General features: G+C 42.0%; 1 protein-coding gene across 1 annotated transcript; it reads left to right on the top strand.

Annotated features, from left to right (window-relative positions):
• The first annotated feature begins 7,326 nt into the window (after positions 1–7,326).
• GYG1 (glycogenin 1) lies at positions 7,327–23,073 on the top strand. Its single transcript, XM_065748295.1, has 7 exons — positions 7,327–7,411; positions 10,307–10,442; positions 12,600–12,774; positions 13,118–13,280; positions 17,249–17,375; positions 20,742–20,961; positions 21,885–23,073. The coding sequence occupies exons 1-7, from the start codon at positions 7,405–7,407 to the stop codon at positions 22,053–22,055; spliced, it is 999 nt and encodes a 332-aa protein (XP_065604367.1). The 5' UTR covers positions 7,327–7,404; the 3' UTR covers positions 22,056–23,073.
• The last annotated feature ends 1,992 nt before the right edge of the window (positions 23,074–25,065 follow it).

Raw genomic sequence — 25,065 nt, 5'->3', positions numbered from 1 at the left:
GATTCGGTGCGCACGCGCTGCTGGTAATTTTTCAGTGCAACGCCTGCAGTACCGGGATTCCACCACACGGCGGCAGCACTGAGCGCCGCCGCCGTTCTGAGCATGCGCAGTATCGCCGATTCGGTGTGCATGCGCGGTGCTGGTTATTTTTCTGTGCAGCGCCTGCAGTACCGGGTTTCAACCACACCGTGGCAGCACTGAGCGCCGCCGCCGTTCAGAGCATGCGCAGTATCGCCGATTAGGTGCGCATGCGCGGTGCTGGTAATTCCCCTGACCAGCGCCTGCAGTACCGGATTTCCACGACAACCGTGGCAGCACTGAGCTCCGCCGCCGTTCCGAGCATGCGCGGTGCTGCTTATTTTTCTGTGCAGCGCCTGCAGTACCGGGTTTCAACCACACCGTGGCAGCACTGAGCGCCGCCGCCGTTCCGAGCATGCGCAGTATCGCCGATTAGGTGCGCATGCGCGGTGCTGCTTATTTTTCTGTGCAGCGCCTGCATTACCGAGGTCTCCCCACACGGGGGCAGCACTGATCTCCGCCACCGTTCTGAGCATGCGAAGTATGGCCGATTCGATGCGCATGCGCGGTGCTGGTAATTTTTCTGTGCTGCGCCTGCAGTACCAAGTTTCCACGACAACCGTGGTAGCACTGAGCGCCGCCGCCGTTCCGAGCATGCGCAGTATCGCCGATTCGGTGCGCATGCGCGGTGCTGGTTATTTTCCTGTGCAGCGCCTGCAGTACCGGGTTTCACCACACGGCGGCAGCACTGAGCGCCGCCGCGGTACTGCGCGTGCGCGCGGAAGAGGTTGGGAGAAGGGGGGGCTCCTGGAGGTCACGTGCGGAGCCCAGCCAATCGGGTGCCGGTGTCGTGCATAGGGGTGGAACCAAGGGACAATGGCCGCTTCCCGGATCGGAATCGCTATCAGCACATAAGTGGCGGCAAAAAAAAAGCGGCGGAATCCTAAACGGGGAGGCTGGAAATATTGTTGTGCTGACGGTCCGAAAACGGGCTTCTCGGCGGCACCTCTGGGGACCGCAGCAGTGCGAGTATTTTACAGGAACTTGGGCGCATGCGCAGTATCACCGTTTCCGCGCGCATGCGCAGTGCTGCTCTTTCTTTCTGAGCAGGACCTGCAGTACTGAGGTGTCCCCACACGGCGGCAGCACTGAGCACCGCCGCCGTTCTGAGCATGCGCAGCATCGCCGATTCGGTGCGCATGCGCGGAGCTGGTTATTTTTCTGCGCAGCGCCTGCAATACCGGGTTTTCACCATACGGCGGCAGCACTGAGCACCACAGCGGCGTTGCGCATGCGCGAAGCTTTTTTTAATTTTATTATTATTTTTTTTTTAATTACTTTATTTTTTTTTCAGGATTCCAGAATGGAGCCTGGGGTCAAATAGCCAGGATTTGGCCCTTCAGAATGGGATGAAATTCCAAGGATTTAGGGACAGAGCTTGAGGGTAATAGTGAGGATTATGAACTACTGCATGGGAGGGAAATAGTGAGGGTTTGGGGCAGGATTTTGGGGTGGAATAGCAGGGATTGGGACTAAAGTCTGGGGGGAAATAGCAAGGATTCGGTGCTTGAATTGACTGTGAAAGTGCGAGGACTTGGGGCTTGAGATCAGCGTGAGGCAGCGAGGATTCAGGCCTGGGTTTTTATGGTTTTGTTGGTTTTTGTTGGGGGGGGGGGGAGTTAAATAGCGAGAATTTGTGACTAACTAACGGAGTGAAATAGCAGGGGTTCTGGGTTTCCGCAGTTGGGGAACCGCAGCAATGGGAGTATTTTAATAGGAACTTGTGCGCATGCGCAGTATCCTTCGGAAGACTAAGCACGGTAAAGATTGTCGGACTCGCTGCGTAGAGTGGTCAGAACTCAGAGGCTCCGCTTCAACGTTGCTGCGCGCACGTGAATTGCCGCCTTCGGGACGGAACCACATTCACAGCAGCAATTCCAAGCATTGGCTACGAGGAGGCGGCAGAGACCGCTTTTCCCTAGGGATTGATGCGGGACAGCCCCGCTGTTCCTGCCGCGCTGTTTTTTGTTTTGATGATAGGGAAGAATATAAAGCTAGAAGAGGAAAGGGGGGGGAAAAATAAAACAGATGAAGGAAAAAAAAAGGAAAACCAGGGAAGACCTCTCCAAATTTAGGAAACCTGATCTAAGTGCTTAGAATATCTGTAAAAAAATAAGTAATTGAACTGATGTTGTCATGCTCGTTTTTTGTTTTTGTTTTTTCTTTTGCCAGCATCTGCCTTAAGACAATCTGACCATGAGTGCCACAGTTGAAACTCACAACTGTTTTTTAAGAACAGTGGGATTCCCAGTCACTGTTTCATGGATTTGGTCAACTTTTGACCCAAAGGAAGAATTAATAGGTAGTGTGAAGAATGCATAAGCCATCGTTAGGCTTGCTTCCCAGCATTGTCTTTGGGAAACAGATAATGGATTTGTGATAAATTCTCAATACAGCTGTATTTAGGCTCACAGAAGGACTCCACATAGAAGGGATCTCCTGCAAGATACCTTTTCTCAGTGGCAGTCAGCTCTTAAATGACATGGTGGAGCCTGGCTGCACCCCTTCCAGTCACACAGGTGAATTGCCTTTTCACCTGTGCTTGCAGGGCAGACTGGGTCTTTTGTCTAGGTACTCAAGCAGTGGTTCAGGCCATGACTCAGCGGTTCCCATACACTTGTTCAGCATCATCATGTCAGAGAGCTGTTTTTGTTCTCCTTAGAAAGCTTTTTTGCTAGGAGAAACAATGTCCTGGAAAGAACAGAGAGAGACAGATTCCATGTTTAAATATTCAAAAACAAGCAATATCAGAAACAGTTCCACTCAAGAGGCCTTTTTCTTGTATGTGGAAAAGTCAGAGGTGAGGTGCCCGTCTGGGACTGACAAATTGGAATGTTATTTGTTCTCCATTTTATTCCCCAGTTCCTGTGTTTGTTGAGAACCCCAAAAGGACTAATTGATCTGAGCAGCAATTACTGCCAGAGCTGGTAATGTTATGAAGATGCTTGAAAATGGAGGTATTTTTGTGTTTTTTTGTTGTTTTTTGTTTGGTTTTGTTTTGTTTTTTGTTTTCATAAACTTGACTGACAGCCATAACTCCTGTTTTATATTCTGCTGCCTCATTACTGCTACACACTCTGAGAACTATGGCACTTTTTGCAGAAATTATGGACATTAAATGCATCAGTGCTCAGGAAACAAAGTAGTTTGCACTACTTTCATACTATAATTGATGGGTACATAGATGTTTACTCTCTGCTGCACTGTTTCCTAAATGAAACACATTCCCTCAATACATATCCATGTAAGTACTTTATCTAAATGCCCTTCCTGAATAGAAGCCATATCAAAATTAGGTGCTTAATGCCTACAGCCTAAAACCTGTGATCACTTAGCTGGACCATTACACCCATTATACATATAAATAAAACAAATGTCAATTTATATACAGATAGGGTAGGTCTTTGTTTCATTTTGGTTAGAGCCATTTATGTACTATCCCTTTTGTAAAAGCTATCGACTACACATTTAGATGAAAAATAATGGGTTTGAGTTCCTACCTATGAAATCTTTATGCATCTTCTGGCAGAGAATACAACAATAAAGCCTAGAAACTTCAGAGCAGTGATCTCTACTGATCTCAAATACACAGAACATCCCTCTTAAATTACAGTCACTGCAAGGAAATGGAATATGCCTCAAACAACAACAAAAATAGCCTTCAATTTTTCCTGAAACTTGAGAACTGTCACTATAGGTAGGGCTTCTCCAGAAGATACGGGGAAACGCAGAATGGAAAGGTTCTATAGCCTATACCTAGCATTGACAGAATGTTAAAATTATCAGGTAGAGTTCACTTTGTAAGACGTTACAAAATTAGGAGCACTGCAGGGCTTTCAAGTATTCTATGTATTTGTAGTGAATAAAAATACAGACACAAAAATAGTACTGTAAGCACACTTAAGAATTAAAGCCTTCCTAGACTCACTGGCTTTGAACCGCAAGTGCCAGCCACAACAGTAGCATCAGGGTCAATTCCTGTAACAAACTAACCTTCATGAGCAGTAGACTGTAGCAAAAAATAAAGCTACCAGCGAGTATAGCCCAGGCCTTAGCTGGCCAATTGTGGCTTTAAAAACAAATAACCCATCATCTCCCAACTACTACCTATAATTAAAATTGCCTTTCTATGAAAAAATAATGTAAGGGGCCTGCATAACATGATTGCTGTTGTCTAGCCCAGAGAACAGAATTGCTCCATCAGGACTGTGAATGTTCTGGAAACTGTGGGGAAACACTAATGAATACCCTGATAAAAGACAATGAGAAAATAACTGGACTATACAGTGCAAAGAGCATGCAATGTTGTTTCAGTGTCTGCACAGTGCAAATAATGCCATTGTTTGAACAAACTATACTGCTAGAAAATCAGCATTGAGCCTTGACTAACACAGAGAGCTCCATTTGCAAAAGATGTTGTCACACTAATTATGCACGGCTTCCTAACTCAGAACAGTTTTAAGAGACCAGTTTCATAAGGCATGTGTTGCAATGCTGACAGCTTGACAGCTGTTGTAACTATGATGGAGAATAGACATAAGGATCAAGCTTTTAACACAGTGACATTTACTTGGAATGTACATCTGAGATAGCAAATGTATCCATCACATCTCGTATGGATGCTGTCAATGTCACACAGCAAAAAGTTGTTTTCTGCCATCTTTCAACAGAAAAAACGGTTACCCATCCCTTAAGTGGAATCCACACCACCATAGAACATCAGTGTGTGAAGGACCTGGCAAGGCTGACTAAGTTGTCTATCACTCCTTTAACTGTCCACCAGATATCTTTCTTTTTCTGTTTCCAACCTATGTATTTTTACATAGAGACAAAACCTCTGTCCTTAAGCATATATAACATTGATTTTACAGGGAGGTGAGGTTTAACAGTTTGAGACCACTGCTTCGCACTGCAATGAAGCTGATAACAGAGATATCTGATCAAAATCGTGTAACCTTGACTAATAGCTCTTTCCTTGTGTAATCCTGAATGAAGAAAAATTTCCACTCATCATCCCCCAACTGTACTGGCCTCCTTACATCAAGAATCCAGGAGCATGCATATTCTGTCGTTAGATGATCAACAAAAGAAACCATTGGTAAGACAGGTGAGAAAGCAGCTCAGAGATCTGTACTGCTGGTGTTTTGTACAGCCCTGTCACGTACAAAGGATCAGTGTTGCCTGAACTATGGTGTCATGCTTAAACAATTATTTTGAAGTCACTTAAAATGAACTTTCAAGCAACTTCACTATTGCTTTACATTAGCTACAATGAAAATTCTTTTCCCATTTAGAATAAATGAGTCCTATAATCCTCTGTAAATACGGATTTGGGAATTATTAGCTGCTCAGAGTATAATGACCTAAAGGGAGGTTGTAGAAAGCTGGGGATTGGCCTCTTCTCTCATGTAACCAGTGATTCCAAAGAGGGAATGGCTTCAACTTGTGCCAGAGGAGATTCAGACTGGATGTTAGGAAATACTTCTCCAAAAGAGTTGTCAGGCACTGGAATGGGCTGCCCAGGGAGGCAGTGGTGTCACTGACCCTGGAAGTATTCAAGGAACATTTAGACACTGTACTGAGAAACATGGTTAGAGATAACAACTGGTGGTAGGTGGATGGTTGAACTGGATAATCTTGTAGGACTTTTCCAACCTTGGGGATTCTATGATTCTTATGGGATTAATGCTTATATAGGCCTTTGGCAAACATAATTGCTGGAAAAGGAGTATAATCAGTATGGGGGTAGGAATGCTAGTGTGGAACACAGAACAGAACCATAGATTTTATAGCCTGTTCAACCACAAGCACTGACAAATATAGCCTGATGATTATAACAAAGAGTCCAGGGGGAATGACTGTCCTTTGTTTCTATTTAACACAATGAAAAGAGCCACTGGTGAGTGTGGGGGGAGAAGAGAGGAGAGCAAACTTATCGACTACAGTTTTCCTGCTGTTTTCTCACAAAAACTTGGAATGTAAAAACCAGATGGAGCTGAAATGCATTAGCAAAAAATTTCTGGAAATATTTATCTGAGGCAGATACAAAGCAGCATCACCACAGCACGACTGTCAAAACCATGAGTACCTGAAAAAAAATGTCTATGTGCTGGAAAATGTTAATATTTCTTACTCTTATACAGAATTACCAGTAGTGCCTAGAAATACAGTTGTTAAATATGCACCATAATGATCCATAAGCTCAGGAAATCTCATTTACAAACTTATATAAATTTTACACGTGCTTTTAACTATTTAAATAAATTACCTATATGCTCAAAATTTTAACTTTTTGTTGTTGCTGGTCAAGGACAGTTTCCCTGATTTTCGTATTTATTAAAGTAAGCAATTTGCTTTTGAGGAAAGGTCTACAAAAACTGTCTCACTTCAAACAGAATTAACAAAATCTGTGAGGTTTGCAGAGGCAGGACCTCCCGAGGATTTGATTAGTTCTTAAATCCACCCATGATAAACCAATGGGTATTTCAGCTTAGAAAGGAATCCTGCTGATGATGGCCTTCCCTCAGAGCGTTCGGTGGCAAAGCTGAGACACGTCCCTGCCACGAGAGCAGCGATGACAGGGAAGAACCTGGGGGTTCTGTGGGTGCACGTTCGCACCGACCCCTCGTGCAGAGAAGGACGCGGGTACTGCGGTCTTCCCCTGGTGGGTGCGGTGCTCCGGCAGCTGACGGGGGATGACACCGGCGGGGCTACGCGCAGAGCGTGAGGGTCTGAGCTCCTCGGGAGACACGGAGCTACTGCAGAGAGACCATGCGGGATTCGTATTTTTGGGTGAAAATTTAGCAGATAGAGGAAGCCGTAGTCTCTGTTACCTCCGGAAGAATTACGGCTTACGTTTCTGCAAGGACTGAACTCTAAGTAAGAAGTAATAAAGGCGGATCTCCTCATCCTTCCCTCTGACACTCACCGCCCCGAGGTACGGAGCGCCGGCAGCAGCCCGCCGCGCTGCCCGAGCCGCTGCTCCCATCCTCCGTCCGCACAGCGCGGTGCTTTCGAGGTCAGCTTGGTCAACGAAAAGACAAGGAAAAGCACGAGGACCTCTCCCCACGCTGCCCCGAAGGCGGCCACCACCACCAAGCTCCGCACGTGCGCGCCGAACCCAGGGCACGAACGACGTGCCTCCCGCGCGCACGGCCATGGCGGACGCGCCGCGCTGCGCCACTGGCGGCGGCCCGGGGATGGGGCTCCGCCTCCCGGACACAAGCGTCTCGCGCGCGGCTCCGCCCCTATATTAGGGGTGGCCGCAGCGCAGGTCTCGGAGCGGGACTGTTGCGTGTGTTTTAGCTGCTTCGCGGAGCCGGTACCATGGCAGGTCAGTGAGCGCGGCTGCCCTCCACCCGCGCTGCGACTCGCGAGAGCGGCCGGGGCTGCGGGGCCGGCACGCTCTTTTCGGCCGCGTCGCAAGGTTAGGGCGGGCCGCGCTGCCTCCTATTTTTAGTCAGTCGACCCTGCCAGCTGCGGGTGGCCGATCTTGAGCCGTTCCGCGCTAGGATGCGGAGGCGCGGGCAGGCCGATACGGCAGCTGGCGCGGTCCGGGGATGCCTGCAGGGAAAAGGGGAGGGTTCGGGGGGGAGGAGTGTCGCGGGCGCCCCGCCGGGCACCTCGGGGCTGGCTGGGAGGACGCTCCTGCTGCGGCGCCCCGCCGTCCCCTCGGCGCTTGAAGCCTCGCTGCCGGCGGGAGGGGTGCGGTCTGAGAACGGGGTGGAGGCTGCGGCAGCTCGCCGAGAGTACACGACCCCTTCCTGAAACGCCGCGGAGAGAGCGCGTAACTTCTGAGCGTCCCGCCGCCGCGCTTAGTTCCTCGCTGCCGCTCCGAGCGCTGGCCTCTCTTTCGGATTTCTCTCTGATTTTTTCTGGTGATGCAATGTCCATTTCTCTCTCACATCTGGAAGGCTGCAGGCGATGGTTTGTTCTCATCTCTCCGGGCACATCTCGTACAGATGCTCTTGCCTCTGAGAATCCTGTGCTCAGGACCGAGAGGTTACTGACTCAGAGAGCAGAACAGCTGTGAGAATGCTGGGTGTGCCGGAGGGCACATCCAAAACAAATTTAAAAGCTCCCAGGTGAAGTGAAGAACGTGTGGGGGCAGGTGCCAGTCCCCGGCTCCGTGCTGTCCCATGAAGGGTTGATCCTGGCTTGGGCTTCCGGAATGCTCCTCTTATATGTGTGGGAGGGGAGCAGAGCCAAGGCTGTTCAGTACAACTGCTATAGCTGCGGGCAGCAAAGCATGCCCTAGGCACTGTTCTAACCGCATAACTCGATTAGGAAGGCACGCATGTAACCTATGCTGTCTGTGTTGCAGCTGTTCCAAGAGCTAACTGCGTTTTAGGGGCAGTGATGGCTACAGCATGAGCATAACCTATGCACAAGAGAAATATCTGTGTTAGGTAAAATGGCCTAATCTCTTGCATATTGAACTTATATTTTAAGCAGTAACTAGTCTTGCCTAGGTTGTGCTATGGTTTTGTGTGTCATGCATGAATGTCCATATACTATGACTATGCTTTAGAGAAGGTGTGAAATAGTTTCCAAGGTCTGTAATAAAGTATATTTTTTACTGAGTCTTGGTGCTGTACAAGTTGCAAATATCACTGTCAGGCAGTCATAGTGCATCCTATTGCAGCTGATGTATAACTGGGAATTCTTCACTCTCACTCCCTTTTTAAATTAACTTCATTTTTGCCGAAACCTTTGTGTGTGTCATGCAAGCTGCCTCACCAGTAGCTATAGCAACGCAGAAACTGACTATTTTGAAACTATTTTGTTTCAGGAAGATGGGGACATTTTTTCTAGGGGTATAAAAGCTAATAGTTAAATGAATAAGACTGGTTTGTCAGTAGCAAGAATGTCTTATGCTGGTGGGCATTCAGATAAATGTTGCTGGCATATGATTATACTTTGTCTGTGCCAGATTTGTGGTGAATTGTCTATTAGTTTATAATGGCAGATGCATATATATTGAGTAGCTGAGAAGTAATGCACAAATTCAGTAATAAACATGCATCCCCACTAGAAGGGTGTTTATACCAGTTAAGATCTTTTGTCTTTGCTGTCTGGAAAACTTAAAAGCTTTGAAGAGGCTGAAGATTGTTCTACATATTTGTTGAAATGCATGAACGATCAAAATTAAGTGAAATGGAAAAAAATGTGTATTGATTTCTGGTATTTACAGAAGCTTCCTTTCTTTGTAATTGACCACCATGATCTGTGCTTCTAAAGACTAATTGGTTTTGCTGCGAAGAGAAATATATACCAGCTACAAAATCTGCAGTTTGTGAACCAGGTTTGCTGAACTTAGATAATTACTGTACATGAGTTTGTTGCCAGCAGTTCAGGTGGCAGTAAATAAAAAATATGTTTATGGAAATTACTGTCTCATGATGTGAGCAGTTGTCCCTAAAAGCAATCTTTATGAAAACAGAGCAGTCAGTATTTTAGTCTTACTACTACACTTGATTTTAGGCTTCAGAGTGCTCAGAATAACAGCTAGCAGTGAACTGAAGGGTTCAGAAGTCCTGTTTGACTGTGTTAGACCTAGCAAAAGTTTGCATTATGTGGTCTCGATAAGCACAGGACAATGTGATGCATATTTTTAAGATACTGTTGAAGTAACTGGTTATATACTTTATAGTAACATTCAGCTTTACTTCTCTAGTGAGCGATAATTGAAGAGCAAAAACTATTGCCAGTCATATTACTAGATGCTTCCCTTTGAAATCTTGTGCTATTGTTACACAGCTGCAACCAATTTCTTGCTGAAAAACTCATCTTCAAGAAAGCTGTAGCCAGTGTAGCTTTACAAAACTCTACTGTTATTAACTTTAGAAAAACTGTGAGCTTACTGACTCCAATACTGTTTGCTTAGAAACAGCATATAATTAACTAAATGCATCTCCAGAACTTTTAGATCCTTTGTAACATTGGGATGTCCTTCTTAACCTGTAGGAAAATTAAAACTGGCTTTATCTTGCAATAGTCTGTTTTATTCCTTTTACTCTACTTTTGCTATCTGTCAAGTTACTAATGACAAGTATAACTATGTAATAGTAACGTTCTTCATTTTAGCTTATAGGTATGTCCAGTACACAGATTTAAAGGGTGCATCTTGAAGATCTTTCAACATGGTTATCTAACAATACTAGATTTCTAGTACATTTAACTCAGAATAAAGTAGTGGATTGTGCTAACTTTGACCAATTTCTTCTAGACCAGTCTTTTGTGACTCTAGCCACAAATGACTCCTATGTGAAAGGAGCACTTGTACTTGGCTCATCCTTGCAACAGTCTGGAACAACAAGGAAGCTGACTGCACTCATAACTCCTCAGGTTTCAGAGTCAATGAGGTAAGGTTGCTTAAATATGTCACTCTGCCACAGTTCCTGCTGATGTGAAAGTTGAATACAGTTGTTGATATATTCTTCCAAAACTCTGAACATTTAACTAAGCTTAGGAGAATTAACGTAAACTATCTGGCATCCTGTGTGGGATTCAGACATGAAAGTTTTGTGGCTTTTCTAGTATGCTTAATTTAAAAAAAAAGAAAAAGCTCAATAGTTAGGGCATTATGCCTTGACTTGATAATCTAACTGGATCTTTGCTCTTTGCAGTCCTCCTTACAATTGTGTGACAGCAGTGTTGCCCAGGCCTTCAGTAGCAGTATATGCATGCATGCATGAGGAAGTGATGGTGGGGAATTAGTATCTACTTATTACACAGAAGATTTTAGATTGAGCCGTTGTAACGTTATTGCAATCTATCAGGTGCTTCAAATGAAATTCTACTGTGGGAGAATAGAATGAGTAGAACTAGAGTAGCACTGAGTATGATAAATCATCAGAACAAGAGATATTTGAGGCTCAGCATGGTAAATTGACAGCTACTTTCTACAAGCTTGCTAGAAACTAGTGTCAGCATGGAGCTGACAGAGGTTGGGTGACCAATAACTTGCTGCACGATCAGTATTTCCTACATGAGGAGCTTCTGAAAAGATCACTGATAAAGATGACAGTGGCTCAGTAACAAATTTAGTGAATCTCCCTTAAAGTTCAGTGACATCTAAACAGCCTTGTCATTATAAAAATGGTCCACAGAGGTACATCTGTTCTAAATTAAGTCACTTCAGGCCTTCAAGATGAATCATGGGTGTGCTTATTGTATTAGTGCAATGCAGTTAGTACCATTACCTTAAAACACGTAGAGCAATGTCAGCAGCTTATGGGCTGGTTTGGCCTGGTTCTGTGACTATTGGGGTGGGGGAGGGGGACCCACACCCTGAGGAAGTGGGAAAGGGAAAAAGGAAAAGGGAGATGGGCTAAAAAAAACCAGCAGCAGTGATCTGAGAAGGAAAGTTAATTTACTAAATAAGATATCAGAATGCAAAATAACAGTATAAGTGGAATTGAAGCTAATAAATCAGATAAGCAAGAGAGTGTCTGAGAATCCAAAGGCCTCACACTAAATGCCGAGGGCGAAGACAGCCAGTGAGCACCTGCTGCTAGGTCGATCTGAAAGGAAAGAGCCTGTGTCTCATGACACGCAAACAGTTTTTAGCTTTCCCTGAGTGGAAAACAGAAAAATGCAAAGCAACGCAAAGTCCTTTGGGGTACGTAGTTCTTCTCTTCTGAGGCAGGTATATCCAGAGCTATTGATGATCCATGGAGCTGGAGCATTAACTCTTTAACTCCCACTGTACTACATGATGTTATGATGTGGAATTCCAATAACAAAACTCATGAAGCCATGGCAAGCAACCAATAGATACCTGCCTTTGTGATGATGTAAATGGAACTTGAGTATCATGCTCTGCATCTACAACTTGCATCTTAAATTCAGATGCAACCATCTGTATTAAACTGTCACAGTAAAGACAGCCTTGCAAAGCAGAGTTCTAAAACTCATTTACAACCTCTGTGGCTCGGATTGTACTGGCAATTGAGTAGCATTCAAGATGCTGTATAGAACAGGCAGTCGCTTTACAGATGCTTCATATTTTTAAGTATTATTTTTTGTAAACTTTTACTGGATTAAGCAGTGATGGCAAAAAAAGGTTGAATATCTGTCAAAAAAAAATCAACTCACTGCCTGGAAACTTAAGAATCAGCCTCAAGGCAAACATGATACTGGGTAAAAATGCTACTGTGCAGGGAGCCATGATTAGGTGAGCCTGTAAAGCTTTTTGGATAAAGAAAGTTTTAGCAACTGGGTCTAATAACATGGCTCTAGCGGTCACAAATTCAGAATGGAGTTGTCATTGCATAACTTCCTTTTCAACTGGTTAAGATTTCAGCTAGTTCTTTGTTAACCACAAAGTGCCTCTTAAAAACTAGAAGCCTTGAGATTTATATGCAAGTTTATGAATTCCCACGTGTATAGTTAGCTCTTAGAGATGTCATAAGAAATACTGCCAAGTTCCCTGTTGCTCTGCTTCTGTTCATGGGATCTGTTAAGTGGTCTCATGCTAGAACAATATAAATAAAACTTGGCAACTTATCTTTCCACAGGAACACACTAGAAAAAGTATTTGATGAAGTCATTTTGGTAAACATCCTGGATAGTGGGGATTCAGCACATCTAGCATTACTGAAAAGACCTGAGCTGGGTGTCACATTAACAAAGCTTCACTGCTGGGAACTGACACAGTTTTCAAAATGTGTTTTCATGGATGCAGATACAATGGTAAGTGTTTGTTTCACAGGGAGGTACTGTGAAACCTGATATGAGGGTTGTTGGTTGGATTTTTTTTTTTGATGTTTTATTCCTTTTGAGGGGAAGGAGGGGTAACTGAGCTATTTTTGCTCTTTAGACTAATAACTCTCTAAAAATGTATATTCCTAAATAATTCCCTTTAACGCGTAGTCTATGCGCACTATCTCCATGAAGTATCATCTTCTGTAAGACAAGAGCATCAATATGAGTTTTCTATCATATCTTGATGGATGTCAAAAATCCATTAAAACAAGATACCCCCAATTCCTACCCTAGAAACCAGAAAGCAATTTTTTGCCCCCCCTACAACTAGGTTTTGTCAAATATCGATGAGCTTTTTGAGAGAGAAGAGTTGTCTGCCGCACCAGATCCAGGCTGGCCTGATTGTTTTAATTCTGGAGTTTTTGTTTACCGACCTTCCATTGAAACATACAATCAGCTGTTACAGTTTGCCACAGAGAAAGGCAGCTTTGATGGTATGTATTAATTTGTATTCCAATATAAGCTAGACCAAAATACTAATGGTGGTTGGGATGGCAAAGGAACTAGATACGTATCACAGGGGCTGTGTATGATGGAATTCTGAACTCCAGCGTAGCTACACAAAATCACATTGTTATCACAGTGAAAGATAATATTCCAGTATATTGGAGGAACTGCTTTCTTCAGATTTCCTGGAATGACAAGAGTCAGCTTCTATAAGCAATAGCAATGCAAAATCACAGAACATTAAGCCTTGAGATGTAGCAAGGACAGTATATCCATAAGCAGATTGATTTGCAGTACTATACTTTTTTGAAGAGTTGAATTTAAGAATCCACAATCTCTGCTGCTCAGGGCTGTGTGAACTGAAATTCATGTGTGGTGAAAAAATGTAGTACTGAACAACTCAAGAACAGCTTCAGAGAAACTAAAATATGTGAAGGTGTAACAGTCTCTTGATATGCATGTGATAGCTTCCTATCTTTATAGGACAGTGATCACATTTTTTTCCCCAATATGAAGTGTGTGTAGTATGGGCTGCTGTCACTGTAGGCATAGGTCAGTAATGATTAGTCAGTGTACCAAATTTAAGCTTGAAAAAGCCAACTTCTGATGTCCTGTTAGTCTTCGCAATCTATTACCATTGTAGTAAGTCCACATATTCCTTGAAGTCTGCTGTAGTTAAGGGCTTCTAAACGACTAGCCCTGTCTCAGTCGCTAAATTTAATTATCTACCTACTATAGACAATAAAGGCGCAAAATAAAGTCTTATGAAAAGTGCTGCAGAAAACTACATAAGACCATTAGATTGTACTCTTGTAAGAAATAAAATAGATGTCACTCCTACTTCACAGAATGATCTCTGTTAGTTTATGGGTTCCTGTTTGTGGCCTCCCAAAGAGCATAGGTCTCAGTTCTATGCTTAATGTTACTGGGTGAATAACCTAGCAAAAATGAGTACTGTAACAAAAGGATCTGTCTGTACCTCAAGAATAACAAGGCTGTAGTTGATAACTCTAGAAGTGGTCTCTCACACTGGAGGTAAATTGGCCTTCTAGATGTGGAAAATCAACTTCTTACTTGAGTACTGATAGGACATGGGGGAATGGTTTTAAGGTCAAGGAGGGAAGGTTTAGATTGGATGTTAGGGAAAGTTCTTTACAGAGAGTGGGGAGGTGCTGGAACAGGCTGTTCAGAGAAGCTGTGGATGCTCCATCCCTGGAGGTGTTTGTGACCAGGCTGAACGGGGCCCTGGGCAAGCTGGTCTAGTACTAGATCTGGAGGTTGGTGGCCATGCCTGTGGCAAGGGGGGTTGGAGCCTTATGATCCTTGGGGTCCTTTCCAACCCAGGCCGTTCTATGATTCTAAGTGCCAAAAGCTGTAAGATGGTACTGAATTGTTGCATTTCAGAAAGTGGAAGCTGACTGTTGAAGAGTTCCAGAGTTCCAGGTCCATCTGAGACTTGTCTTCTCTGAGGTTTGTGCTCGACTCCTAGCAACTGCCATCTTCTAGGTATAAGGCCCTTGTCGTTTGAGAGAATAGACCCTCTGTCACGATGTTCTGGCTACAGAGCTAAAGCCGCATAATGGTGAAACATCTTTGTTGTCGGTGCACAGCGGTTGTTGTAGCTGTTAGTGGAAAAATGGTGGGTTAACTATCTGCCATCTTTTACAGCTGTAATTTGTTTTTTGGCTATGAATTTCTTCAGGTTTTACTAGATTGTAGTAGCAACTTGAGTAATGAGACAGTGGAGACCATTTCTACTTGCATAAGATGATGTTGAGCTTATGAACTTGGGGAGAAAGGATTTAAACTTCAAATTTAGACAGTAGTAGAAGTTTCTAGGAAACTTCTTATAAGAGATCTGTGAGGTCACTGCCCTTAATAGGGCACAGGGATGCAAACTTCATAGTTGCCTTCAAACTATGTGTAATTGAAATCAAGCTTTAAACACCCTATCCACAGGAGTATACTAATACTAGGCCTTCGGAAGTATTTTGTGATTATGAACTACAGTAGACAGCTCTTATGTATAATATTTTTGTCTGAGGTTATTAGAATGACAGCAACTTACGTAGAATGACAACTGCTTTATCTAGAAGAGTGAAGTTCAAATGGACAATAAGGAACCAGTGGAGGGAAAAATGTCTGGTTTTAAGAGAGTTCAGATAGTATTGATATCTTAACAACTGATATTACTTGCATAGTTGTCTGTCTTTTTACTCTGGAATCTAAAATAGTTTATTTTTTTTAACATAAAATTACATTGTGGAGCAGAACTACCTATAGATATGTAGAGAATATAACTACTGCCTGATTCTCTCACCTTATGTTTAAGGGCCAATTTGTAGAAGACTGCTGCTGAAGTCTGAACTAGGACAGCTAAACTTTGATTTCAGTGGCTGCTTTGGCACAAATGCATGCAGTCTTGAAAAAAAGCTGAGTATGCGTAGCAAGTCTGAGTTATAAAGTCATGTAGAGTAAGTTAAATACACTGTTGTTACCCCTTTAATTACTAGCTACCTCTTCTGTGAGGGCCTCCAAGACTTACTTTTATTTTCAAACTTAATGTTATGAATGCACATGCTAAATCAGAAGTTAAAATGTTACATAACAGAGTAAAGACCAAGGAACTTGTCCAGTTTCTTTGGCTTTGCTCTCTCGTGATAGGCAACTGGTTCAAAGGCCCTTTGCATCCTTAGGGGTTGAGAGGCAAGTCAGAGGTTTGAAATTACTGAACTGAGCTTGTAGGTAGTGTCTTGCTCTGCAATCTTCACGTAACAGGATACTTAGAGCTTATTTGTCAGTGTATCTCCTATAAATCTAAGAGCGTGATCAATACAGATATTTTAGTCACAGAACACAGATTTTGCTCAAACCACATTGAGGGCACTACCCTGTATTTCATTGTAGGCAATTAAAAAAAAAAAAACACAAAGCTACCTTTTCCCAAGTCAGGAGGGAATGAGTGCTTCAGAAAACACACCCATCCCTTAACTATGCTGTTTCTCTGCTGTTTAGCAATGCTACTTGTGAATGCAGTTATGGGTGATGAGGAAAACAGCAAATGGAAATTGTGTGGGATTCTTCAGTCTCATTTGTGAGAGGAAGTGTAGCTGAATATACTTAGACTAAGGAGATATTCAATGCAATAAATATGTAGATTTTACTTCTCAGTAGCTCCTTGCCAACTGCCTACTTAGGGCCAGCGGTTATTGTTTGATATGTCAATAGTACTTTTAAAGAATAAAAATTAAAAAAAAACCCAACAACTTTAAACTCATTGACTTTATTACAACTTCTACTTGCAAACTGATAGGTGACCCACCCCAACACAATAGTTCTGGTCACAATGTATGTGGCTGTCCTCACTTAGGGGTTAACTGGCAGCTTTGCAGGACAGAACTAGGAACTTCTATTGCATGTTAATGGTTTTGATTAAGTTTTATTAATTTTGTCACTGAGACTGAATGTGCTTCCCTTTCCAGATTACAATGTACGTAGGTGTGTCTAGGGTTGTGGTCTAAAAAACTGCTGATACCCTGAGTCCAGACCCAAGACCTTGGTCATGTATCTGTAAGCATAAGTAATAAAGCTAATTGTTGTCACTCAATCACCTGAGCTGCAGCTTACCTGAAGGTCTACAGGACTCCACTGTCAAATCCTTTTTTTTTTCTGCTGGCTTACACTGGTTGAAGCTGCGCTGTAAAAGAAATTGAATGGCAGGGTTTGTGTGTAACTCATGGTCTTATAGGAAAGTAACCTCACATACTATCACTGTTCTCTCTTTTTTTCAAATTTTCAAAGACTGCAAGCCTTACACAGTTGTTTATAAACAGAAAGTCTAGACAAACAAAATACTATTACCAACTACTTAATTAGGAAGGGTTGGTGAAGTAGATTGAGAAGATTCAAAAGCATTTGTATAATGCTTGTAGCCTACTGATGTGTTCTCTTTCAGGTGCAGACCAGGGGCTATTAAACACCTTCTTCAGCAGCTGGGCAACAACAGACATGAGCAAACATCTACCATTTATTTATAATCTGAGCAGCACTTCTGTATACTCTTACCTTCCAGCATTTAAAGCGTAAGTTCCAAATTCTAAGATTTCCAGAGTACATGTAAACAAAAGTCTTGTAACATAATGAACAAGTACAATATGAACTTAAAAGGCTTTTCTAAATGGAGACCATATGAATTACTAGTAATAAGATGTTTACTAGTTTAATTAATAGTAATTAAATTTCATCTTATGAAAGATGAGCATTGTAATCTGTACTAGTAACTTAAATGACTGACTTCTAGTGGTAACGTTAATATTGATTCAGAGTAAGCACACTGAACATCTTGCTTGTAGAAGGGAGAATCACAGCTCCAGTACTGGATACTGTTTGTTAGAGCTCTAGCCAAGGACGATAGCTCTTGAGTCATCTGTCACTGTTGTTATTGTTCCTGTCTAGGTAATTTGCCTTAATTGCAGAAATTACTTAAATTAACTCTAACTACCAGTTCTGAAATATTCTGTCATGCATTCAAATAAACGTAGTGAACAAAGATTCACATAGAACTACAGTTCACTCCCAACAGCCCTCCTAGATCTGAGTTCCCCAAATAGTAGCAAAAGAGAACAAAGATAATAGTCAGGCACTATGTTAATTCCAGCATAAGGAAAAAGCTGTCTCAGCCTTATCTGTATTACATTAGGCTTGCGAGTAAAGCCTCTGTTAGTGGCAAGGTTGCTCTGTTAAAACAGACAGAAGGAAAGGGGGCAGCAGGAAAAGTAAGCTGTAATGTTACACCCAAGCCCATATTCATTAAGAGCTGTGAATGCTGGGGGAGGGGGGAAAGTACCAATTGCATAAAAACAATCTGATCTTTGAATGACATCAAGCTATTAGTGTCTAAAGCAGCAGCTAGCATAAGCAGGACTGTGCTGGCTCAAGGTCAAACTATGTCTTGTGATCAGAACGCCATCTGAAATACTGTCATGCTAAAAGTGGAGTACTTATTTAAAGAAATATATGCAAGCCTGAGAATGACTAAGTAGTTCAGTAGCATTTGATAAGCTAACATCTATTGTAAGGTATGTCTTCTTTCCGTGGCTGCTTGCTTCTTAGTCGCATAACCTTATATTTACAAATGACCTTGTCATGAGAATGGACTTTCTGAACTGGGAGCTCCTGACAAAGATTCTATATAACCGATTCAATCAGTTGCCTAGCTGAACTCGGGTGACCTTCTGAAACTATTAGGCTGGAAGCACAGCCCTCTTAAGTAGAGTGTTCTTTTCGGCAAGTGGAACAACTTCTCTTGGTTAGATCAGCAGATGCAATAATCAGCTGGCATAGACTGAAATGTAGCATTGTACAGCAAGACTAAATTTTGCAGCAGGTATCAGTAATCCTTTTTTCAGTGGAAAATGACAAATCAGGACAAATGCTGTCCAACTTCAAAACATTGTCTTTCATGAGATGAGGAAAGACATATTAGTTGGTCTGGAAAGTGTAGACACAAAGCTTTCTAACAGTTCATCTTAAATGTCAGAAGAAAGTATTGCGTCTTATCTAGGAAGCAGTTACTGAGGATATCCTAGAAGTCTGGCATCTGTCTTTTGTTGTACAGGTCTTCACTGGATGGAATATTAAGAACACTTTTTTTTGTAGAAGCAGTGTAACATGAAACTTCTTAGGCATTCTCTAGCTTTAGTAGCCTTGATTTTAAACAGTGACAAGTTTTCTCAGAGTGACAGTAGCCTAAGATGAAGAAAACTAGATAGTGGTGTCACAACTAGTAAAAGTAAGGTAGCCCTACTAAGCTGAATCTTGACATGTGGGTTTTACATTTAGAGCCCCTGAAATCATCTCCTCAAGGTAGGTTGCTTGCTTGCAATTATGCATGTATGAAACACTGTCTAGAACTGCAGTGCATTTTCATTCAGTATCAGCTATGTTCAAAACGCTGGGAGTAGTCAAGTAGTTGACAGTATCAACGTGTACTGCTTTGTTCCGTATGTTTTCAAGTATTTGAAACATACCTGTGCAGCCTCTTGACACAAACAGCTGGCTGAGACAGCTACTGTTACTAGAGAATTCTCAAATCTGTCTCAAGGTGAACTCCTATTTCTGGAATTATACAAGGACTCCCCTGAAAGTAATGCCTCCAATTGTATTATGTTGGCCCATGACATCAGAGGTGGATTTTGGTGGTATTGCAGTAAAGGCTGAACCTTCCCACTGATAGTCCATTGGATTTTGTTGCCATGTTACAGATGGTAGCAGAAGGGCAGTCTGACAGAATGGTGTCTGACACAGAGGAGCAGGTGAAACAAAGGTGTGGAATCGAATTCCTCCTGGGGAAAAAATGTGGGGAAAAAATGGCAGCCATTGACATTCATTGCTGCTTGCTGAATATTTATGAGAACCAAATGGTGGAACATTAAGGTGGGTGGTGCAGTTCAGCAATGGTAACAGCACAGTGAAAAACAAGCCAAGTTCTGGACAGCCATGCAGATTTTTACAAGCATGGCATGCAGGCTGTTATTCATTGCTGGTGAAAATGCGTAGCTAGTGGTGGTGACAGTGCTGAGAAAGTGTTTGCAGCTGATAATTAGCTCTATCAAACAGTGTTATTGTGTTCTTCATAGGTGATGTAGTTTCCATGGAAATAAACAGGAGGCATTATTTTCGGAACTACCTATATATAGAACAATGGAATGAAGTCCTTTAATTCAGGAGATGGATCTCATCTATATATTCATAGTGCAAAAAGAGCATAGTGGTAACAGTTAGAACAAAGTTTGATGCCTGTATTAAAATGGAAGATAAAATAGCTCAAGAAATTTGTTTTAACAGTAAAAAATAGGATTTAGTAAGTAATGGTTGGCTTTCTAGCAACACTCTGGTGATATCAAAAGTTCTTTGAAGTGCCTTGATTATAAAAGGCTTTATTTTGCAGAGGTAGTCTTCTTGCAGTAGGGCCTTCTGGTGTTTCCTTCTATGGAAAGATGAGGGTTACTCTAATACACTGACTCTTTATATAATACTTGTAATGCTTAGCTAGCTGGATCACTGACTTTGGAGTAGATTTTTTTTTCACTTTTAAAACTAGTTCTGATTGCAGTGGCTGCTTGAGACTGCTCTCTCCTGAGCTATGATCATCATTCTACCTTAAGAGTTGGCTGTAAGTACTTAAAAGTTCAAGCCATTAGGTTTCAGCTGTATTCTGACTAGTGTAATGTAGAATTGCTTGCATTTTTTTCTTAAGTAGTGATGCTTTCAGCCCCAGTAGGCATTGACAGTTTTACCATTTAGTGTTTAGTCTCCTAAATATATTCACATTTCTGTTTTCTTTTGTCTACTTAAAAAAGCACAGGTTAATTTTTTTTGTCAGATAGTCAAGGCACTTGTTTCTAGACACTTGCAAATTACGGGTTCTGACTTCCTCTTTCCAACAGGTTTGGTTCAAATACTAAAGTGGTGCATTTCCTGGGAAGCAAGAAGCCGTGGAACTATACGTATGACTCCCAAACAAAAAGTGTAAAAGGCAGTATCGATGACCCTAAAATAGTTCACCCAGAATTCCTGAACATGTGGTGGGATACTTATATGGCTAATATTGTACCCTTAGTCGAACAGCAAGAAGTTGATGAAGAAAATACCACAGGTGTAAACATGGTATGTGTCTTAATTTTCTTGTGGAAATTACCAAAACAGAACAGATTTTGTGCCATCTCACTTATTTCCCCTCCTGTGCAGCTCAAAGCATGGGTGTAGTTTAGCTAGTGAGACACAGATTCTCGGGGTTTTTTCTTCCATCTCTGGACTAAATAACAACACAGATGAGAAGAACAATACAAATAAGAAGTATGTTATAGTCGTCTTGAGCATAGCTGACAGTGTGCTTAGAATTATTTAAGTGCAGAATGCAACATCAGAAGTGATAGTGTAGTAACTTCGGTAAATAAAGAGTAGGGGCCTCACCCTTAATGCACTGAAGCTATTAATGTTCTCAAACACAAGAACCTCAGTTGAGTATGCAAGAATACACTTGCAGTTCTTGCATGGTACAACCTACCTAGATAGGCCTGCAATAATAGATAATAGATTACTTAAGTAGACTTGCAGTGATAAATCTTGACACTTGCAAAGCTAAAATGATGCTTCTAATTCTAGTTCTTAAACTAGTTCAGTAGTACGTGTCTGCAAACCATAGTCTCAGATTAGTACAGTGGCTGTTTTAAGTTCTCAACCTTTCTAAGCCTAATGTTACTGATCTCTTAAGATGTGCTCTATCTTTTTAAACTTTTTCTAATGAACTATTTGCAGCTATCAGGCTTGATGTATACTCTGGCTTTCTCTTGTGGCTTTTGTAGAGAGGTATGAAGAACTTAACCCCTGACCCTCCCTCTACCCCCCTCCTTTCCTTGAAAGATTTGTTACTCTGCTTTATTTTGCTAGGAGAGCTGCACAGTCCCTGCTTGTTGGTGATGCTTGGTGCTATGCATGAGAACGTCTACTTGGTTGCCTCTTCTGTGGCCTGTTGCTTGCTCAAAGTATGCAAAACTTGTCCGTATTTTTTACTCTGCCTTTTGTTTTAGGCAGAGGTTACGGAGGCAGTGTCCCACATGTCAGTATCAGCACCATCACCAGAATTACCAAGCATATCTTCAGAAGAACGCAAGGCTCGGTGGGAACAAGGCCAAGCTGACTATATGGGAGTGGATTCCTTTGATAACATCAAGAAGAAACTGGACTCCTACCTTCAGTAGAAGTGCCATTTTCAAATAATGGCAGTACAAGGACCTGTTCCAGATCTAACAGTTAGAAAGGTTGTAGATGATGGACAGTTATGCTTGCTAGTAGCTTGATGGAAAAAATTCTTGGCTGAAGGCCACTGCAGTGCTACAGATAAAGACTGAGCCAGGAAGCAGAATTCCTTGGGCTAATTGTAACTGCCCAGTCGCTAGTTTTCTCTACTAGATCTTAAAAACAAACATTTCATCTACGTTTTTCTTCTGTTGTGATCTACTGGCTCAGCGTGTTAATTGAAACTGGGTTTGCACCTTAACTTATTAAGGTGATTAGCACTGGTTCCTCTGCTTGCTATTTCAGATACAAAGTCTGATTTCTGAGGTTACTCATACACTAGAACAATTACCATACCGTTCTGCTTTGTCATCAAGGTATTAACGATGCTAGGATATACAGGGAGAGATAACAGTAATAGCACTGCTTTGATCTTCTAGTCACAACTGCACTAAGGTTTTGACCAGGTTTTTACACATAGTGCCTACAGCATGGCAGAATGCATTTGTTCAGTTCTATATTGTTAAAGCTTAGTAAACTGAGTTCTTCTGTTACTTGAAATCTTGTACTTTATGCAAAAATAAAAAATTGTCACGCTTTTCTGGCTTTTGTAAACTTGAGAAAATCAAAAAAGAGGGAGCTTTGATGCAATCTAAATTAACCAAACTTTGTTCGTTCCATTCTAGGTACTGTTAACAATTGTCCAGCTTTTAGTTCTGTAATTATTTACAGAGTATACAATCGCTTGCTAGGTTGCTGCTGGAAGAAGTACTTGCAGAATGGAGCTAGGAAAAAGAGGATCTGTATTTTGGTTACTAAAGAACAATCTGTAATGTGGCATTGTTAAAACAAACACAATGGTGATACTGTCTTAGTAAAGATGAAGTAGCTGTACCTGCTCAGATCAGGAAAACTATTCCTTTCCTGTGTGCATTGCCATCATTGAGCCGCACATTTTATCTTGAGGCAGAAAAGCAGTAAAAAAAACAAAAAAGCAAAACAAGAATGTTCTGAAGAGAGAGAGAGAGTGGCTGTTGTTTGCTGTAAGTTCAGATCCATCCTTTAGCTAAAAGTATAAATAGAACTGAATTACTTAGCATTCTTTTTGCTACCTACAATCTGTATTACTCCAGAAGCATATATATAGTTTCATTATATCCTTATAAAGGAGGATTTTGGCAGAAAGCTAGTGAAGGTGTCCAACTTTGTTCTGGAGATAAACAGTTAACAAGCTGCTACTGTTTGCTGGTAAAGCATAAGTTATCTGCATATGAGAGTTACTTGAGGTCTTGGTCATTGTTTAGCAAAAATGGTTAAGAGGAGGTCCATGCCTAAGTAGCTTGTAGCTATTTAGAAGTTAATAGCATTGGAAGCATTAGTAATTATAATCTGCAGTTACAAAATATACTTTACCTAACAAGTATAAATACAGAAGTTCCACATGCTCACAAATATTCCATAGATTTAATATTAAGCCACAGACTGCTTACACCTTGTGAAATGCAAAAAAGAAAACCAAAAACAAACAGAGCACCACCAAGAATACCATGTTTTTAACCACTTGAGTAGTTCAACAGCTCTACCTAATCAAGATGTTTTGGCTTTGACCTTCAGCTGTTCACTTTTCTTGAAAGGAAACTGTCATACAACTCAGTACTAACTCCATAAAGTTTTGTATTTGGCTTTGAAACAATGAACCATCAGCTAGGGGAAAAGTTTGGTGCCCTTATCCACAGCTGTGGGGTTGAAGCTAAATGATTTTTTAGGTCCTTTTCAACCCAGGCCATTTTATGCTTCTCTATGAAAACGGTAGTACTGTAATTATTTTTATTTTTTATTCTGCCACTCTGCAATAAGTCAGTACATTTTAAAATAAGCAGCGATGTAGCATGGCTAGCCACTGACATGAGTCCCTTGCCCATGGAATTTTAACTTGGAAGAAGGAAACAAAGTCAAATCTCTCATTCATAATCAGGGATTGTTTCTCCAGCTTACATCTAAACATTCAAGTTTAACTTACATATACTATGCAAAAACCTGACAATTATTCAGGTGTACAAAAAGCTTTCCTGCTTTTTTTGTCAGTCTTCCAGGAGTGTAACCAGCTACTGGGAGGCACTATTCCACGGCTCATCTTGATAATTCTTTGTCTAACAAGCTCACAGCATGATTTCTCTAGGCCTAAGATACTAGCTCCCCTGAAGTGCAGTAGCTTGTTAAACTGTGTATTTTGTATTCTTTCAATTAACTATTTCTTAAAATATAAGAAGAAATGCAAGTAATCATGGTGGATTTCTAAGGAGGTAATAGAATTGAGTGTATTTCTTGGGTTGCCAAAATGCCTCTCCATTTGTTGGCAGGTAACATAGAAGTATAGCTCCTAAGAAGTTTGAAATTAATAGCTATGGATTCCATGTTATTTCCTAACTGAAAAAAAAAAATTATGAAGGACAAGACTGTAACAAGAATCGAGTCCTAACAATTTCTTTCAACCAGTGGCAAAAACAATAAACAAACAAAAAACCCCACCACAGCAGTACGGTTCTCATTAAGGATTTTGTTTCTTTTGAATATAATAAGCTTTATGTCCAGCAAAAATGCTTGTTTTCATGAGGAGTAGGATACTCATAAAGGAAGAATACTTACCAATTGTTTTCAGATGCTTGTGTAAGCTGCAAGAAACGGAACTCGCTATCCTCAACGCACGGCGCACAGCGGCACCTTCTGCTCCCGAGGCGCTGCTCCTCGCGCCGCCTCAGCCCCTTCAGCGCCTCCTGCCGGGTTTGCTTCCCGCCCGTGAATTCCCCAGGGCAAGGAGCCGGTTCCATTTATGGTCCAAAATGCTGCGATGCAAGAGGACGCCCGAAAGTACGCATGTTGCAACCCGACGACGCAACCCGCGCACCGTCAGCCGCCGCATCCGGAGAGGCGGGCGGGGCCTCAGCGACGCGCGGAGCAGCGCTCGGCGTTCTG

The sequence above is a fragment of the Cyrtonyx montezumae genome, unplaced genomic scaffold (genome assembly GCF_038088225.1).
Source record: "Cyrtonyx montezumae isolate F1298 unplaced genomic scaffold, pur_monq_1.0 scaffold_5, whole genome shotgun sequence".
Taxonomy (NCBI): domain Eukaryota; kingdom Metazoa; phylum Chordata; class Aves; order Galliformes; family Odontophoridae; genus Cyrtonyx; species Cyrtonyx montezumae.
Note: the sequence above shows the minus strand (reverse complement) of the source record. Positions and strands in the feature narration are given on the sequence as shown.

Bases quoted from the DNA above. Each gene is read 5' to 3' on its own strand.
- GYG1 (XM_065748295.1), top strand. The intron at 13,281-17,248 runs GTATGTATTAAT...GTTCTCTTTCAG, and splicing joins AGAGAAAGGCAGCTTTGATG to GTGCAGACCAGGGGCTATTA. The intron at 17,376-20,741 runs GTAAGTTCCAAA...TCTTTCCAACAG, and splicing joins TACCTTCCAGCATTTAAAGC to GTTTGGTTCAAATACTAAAG.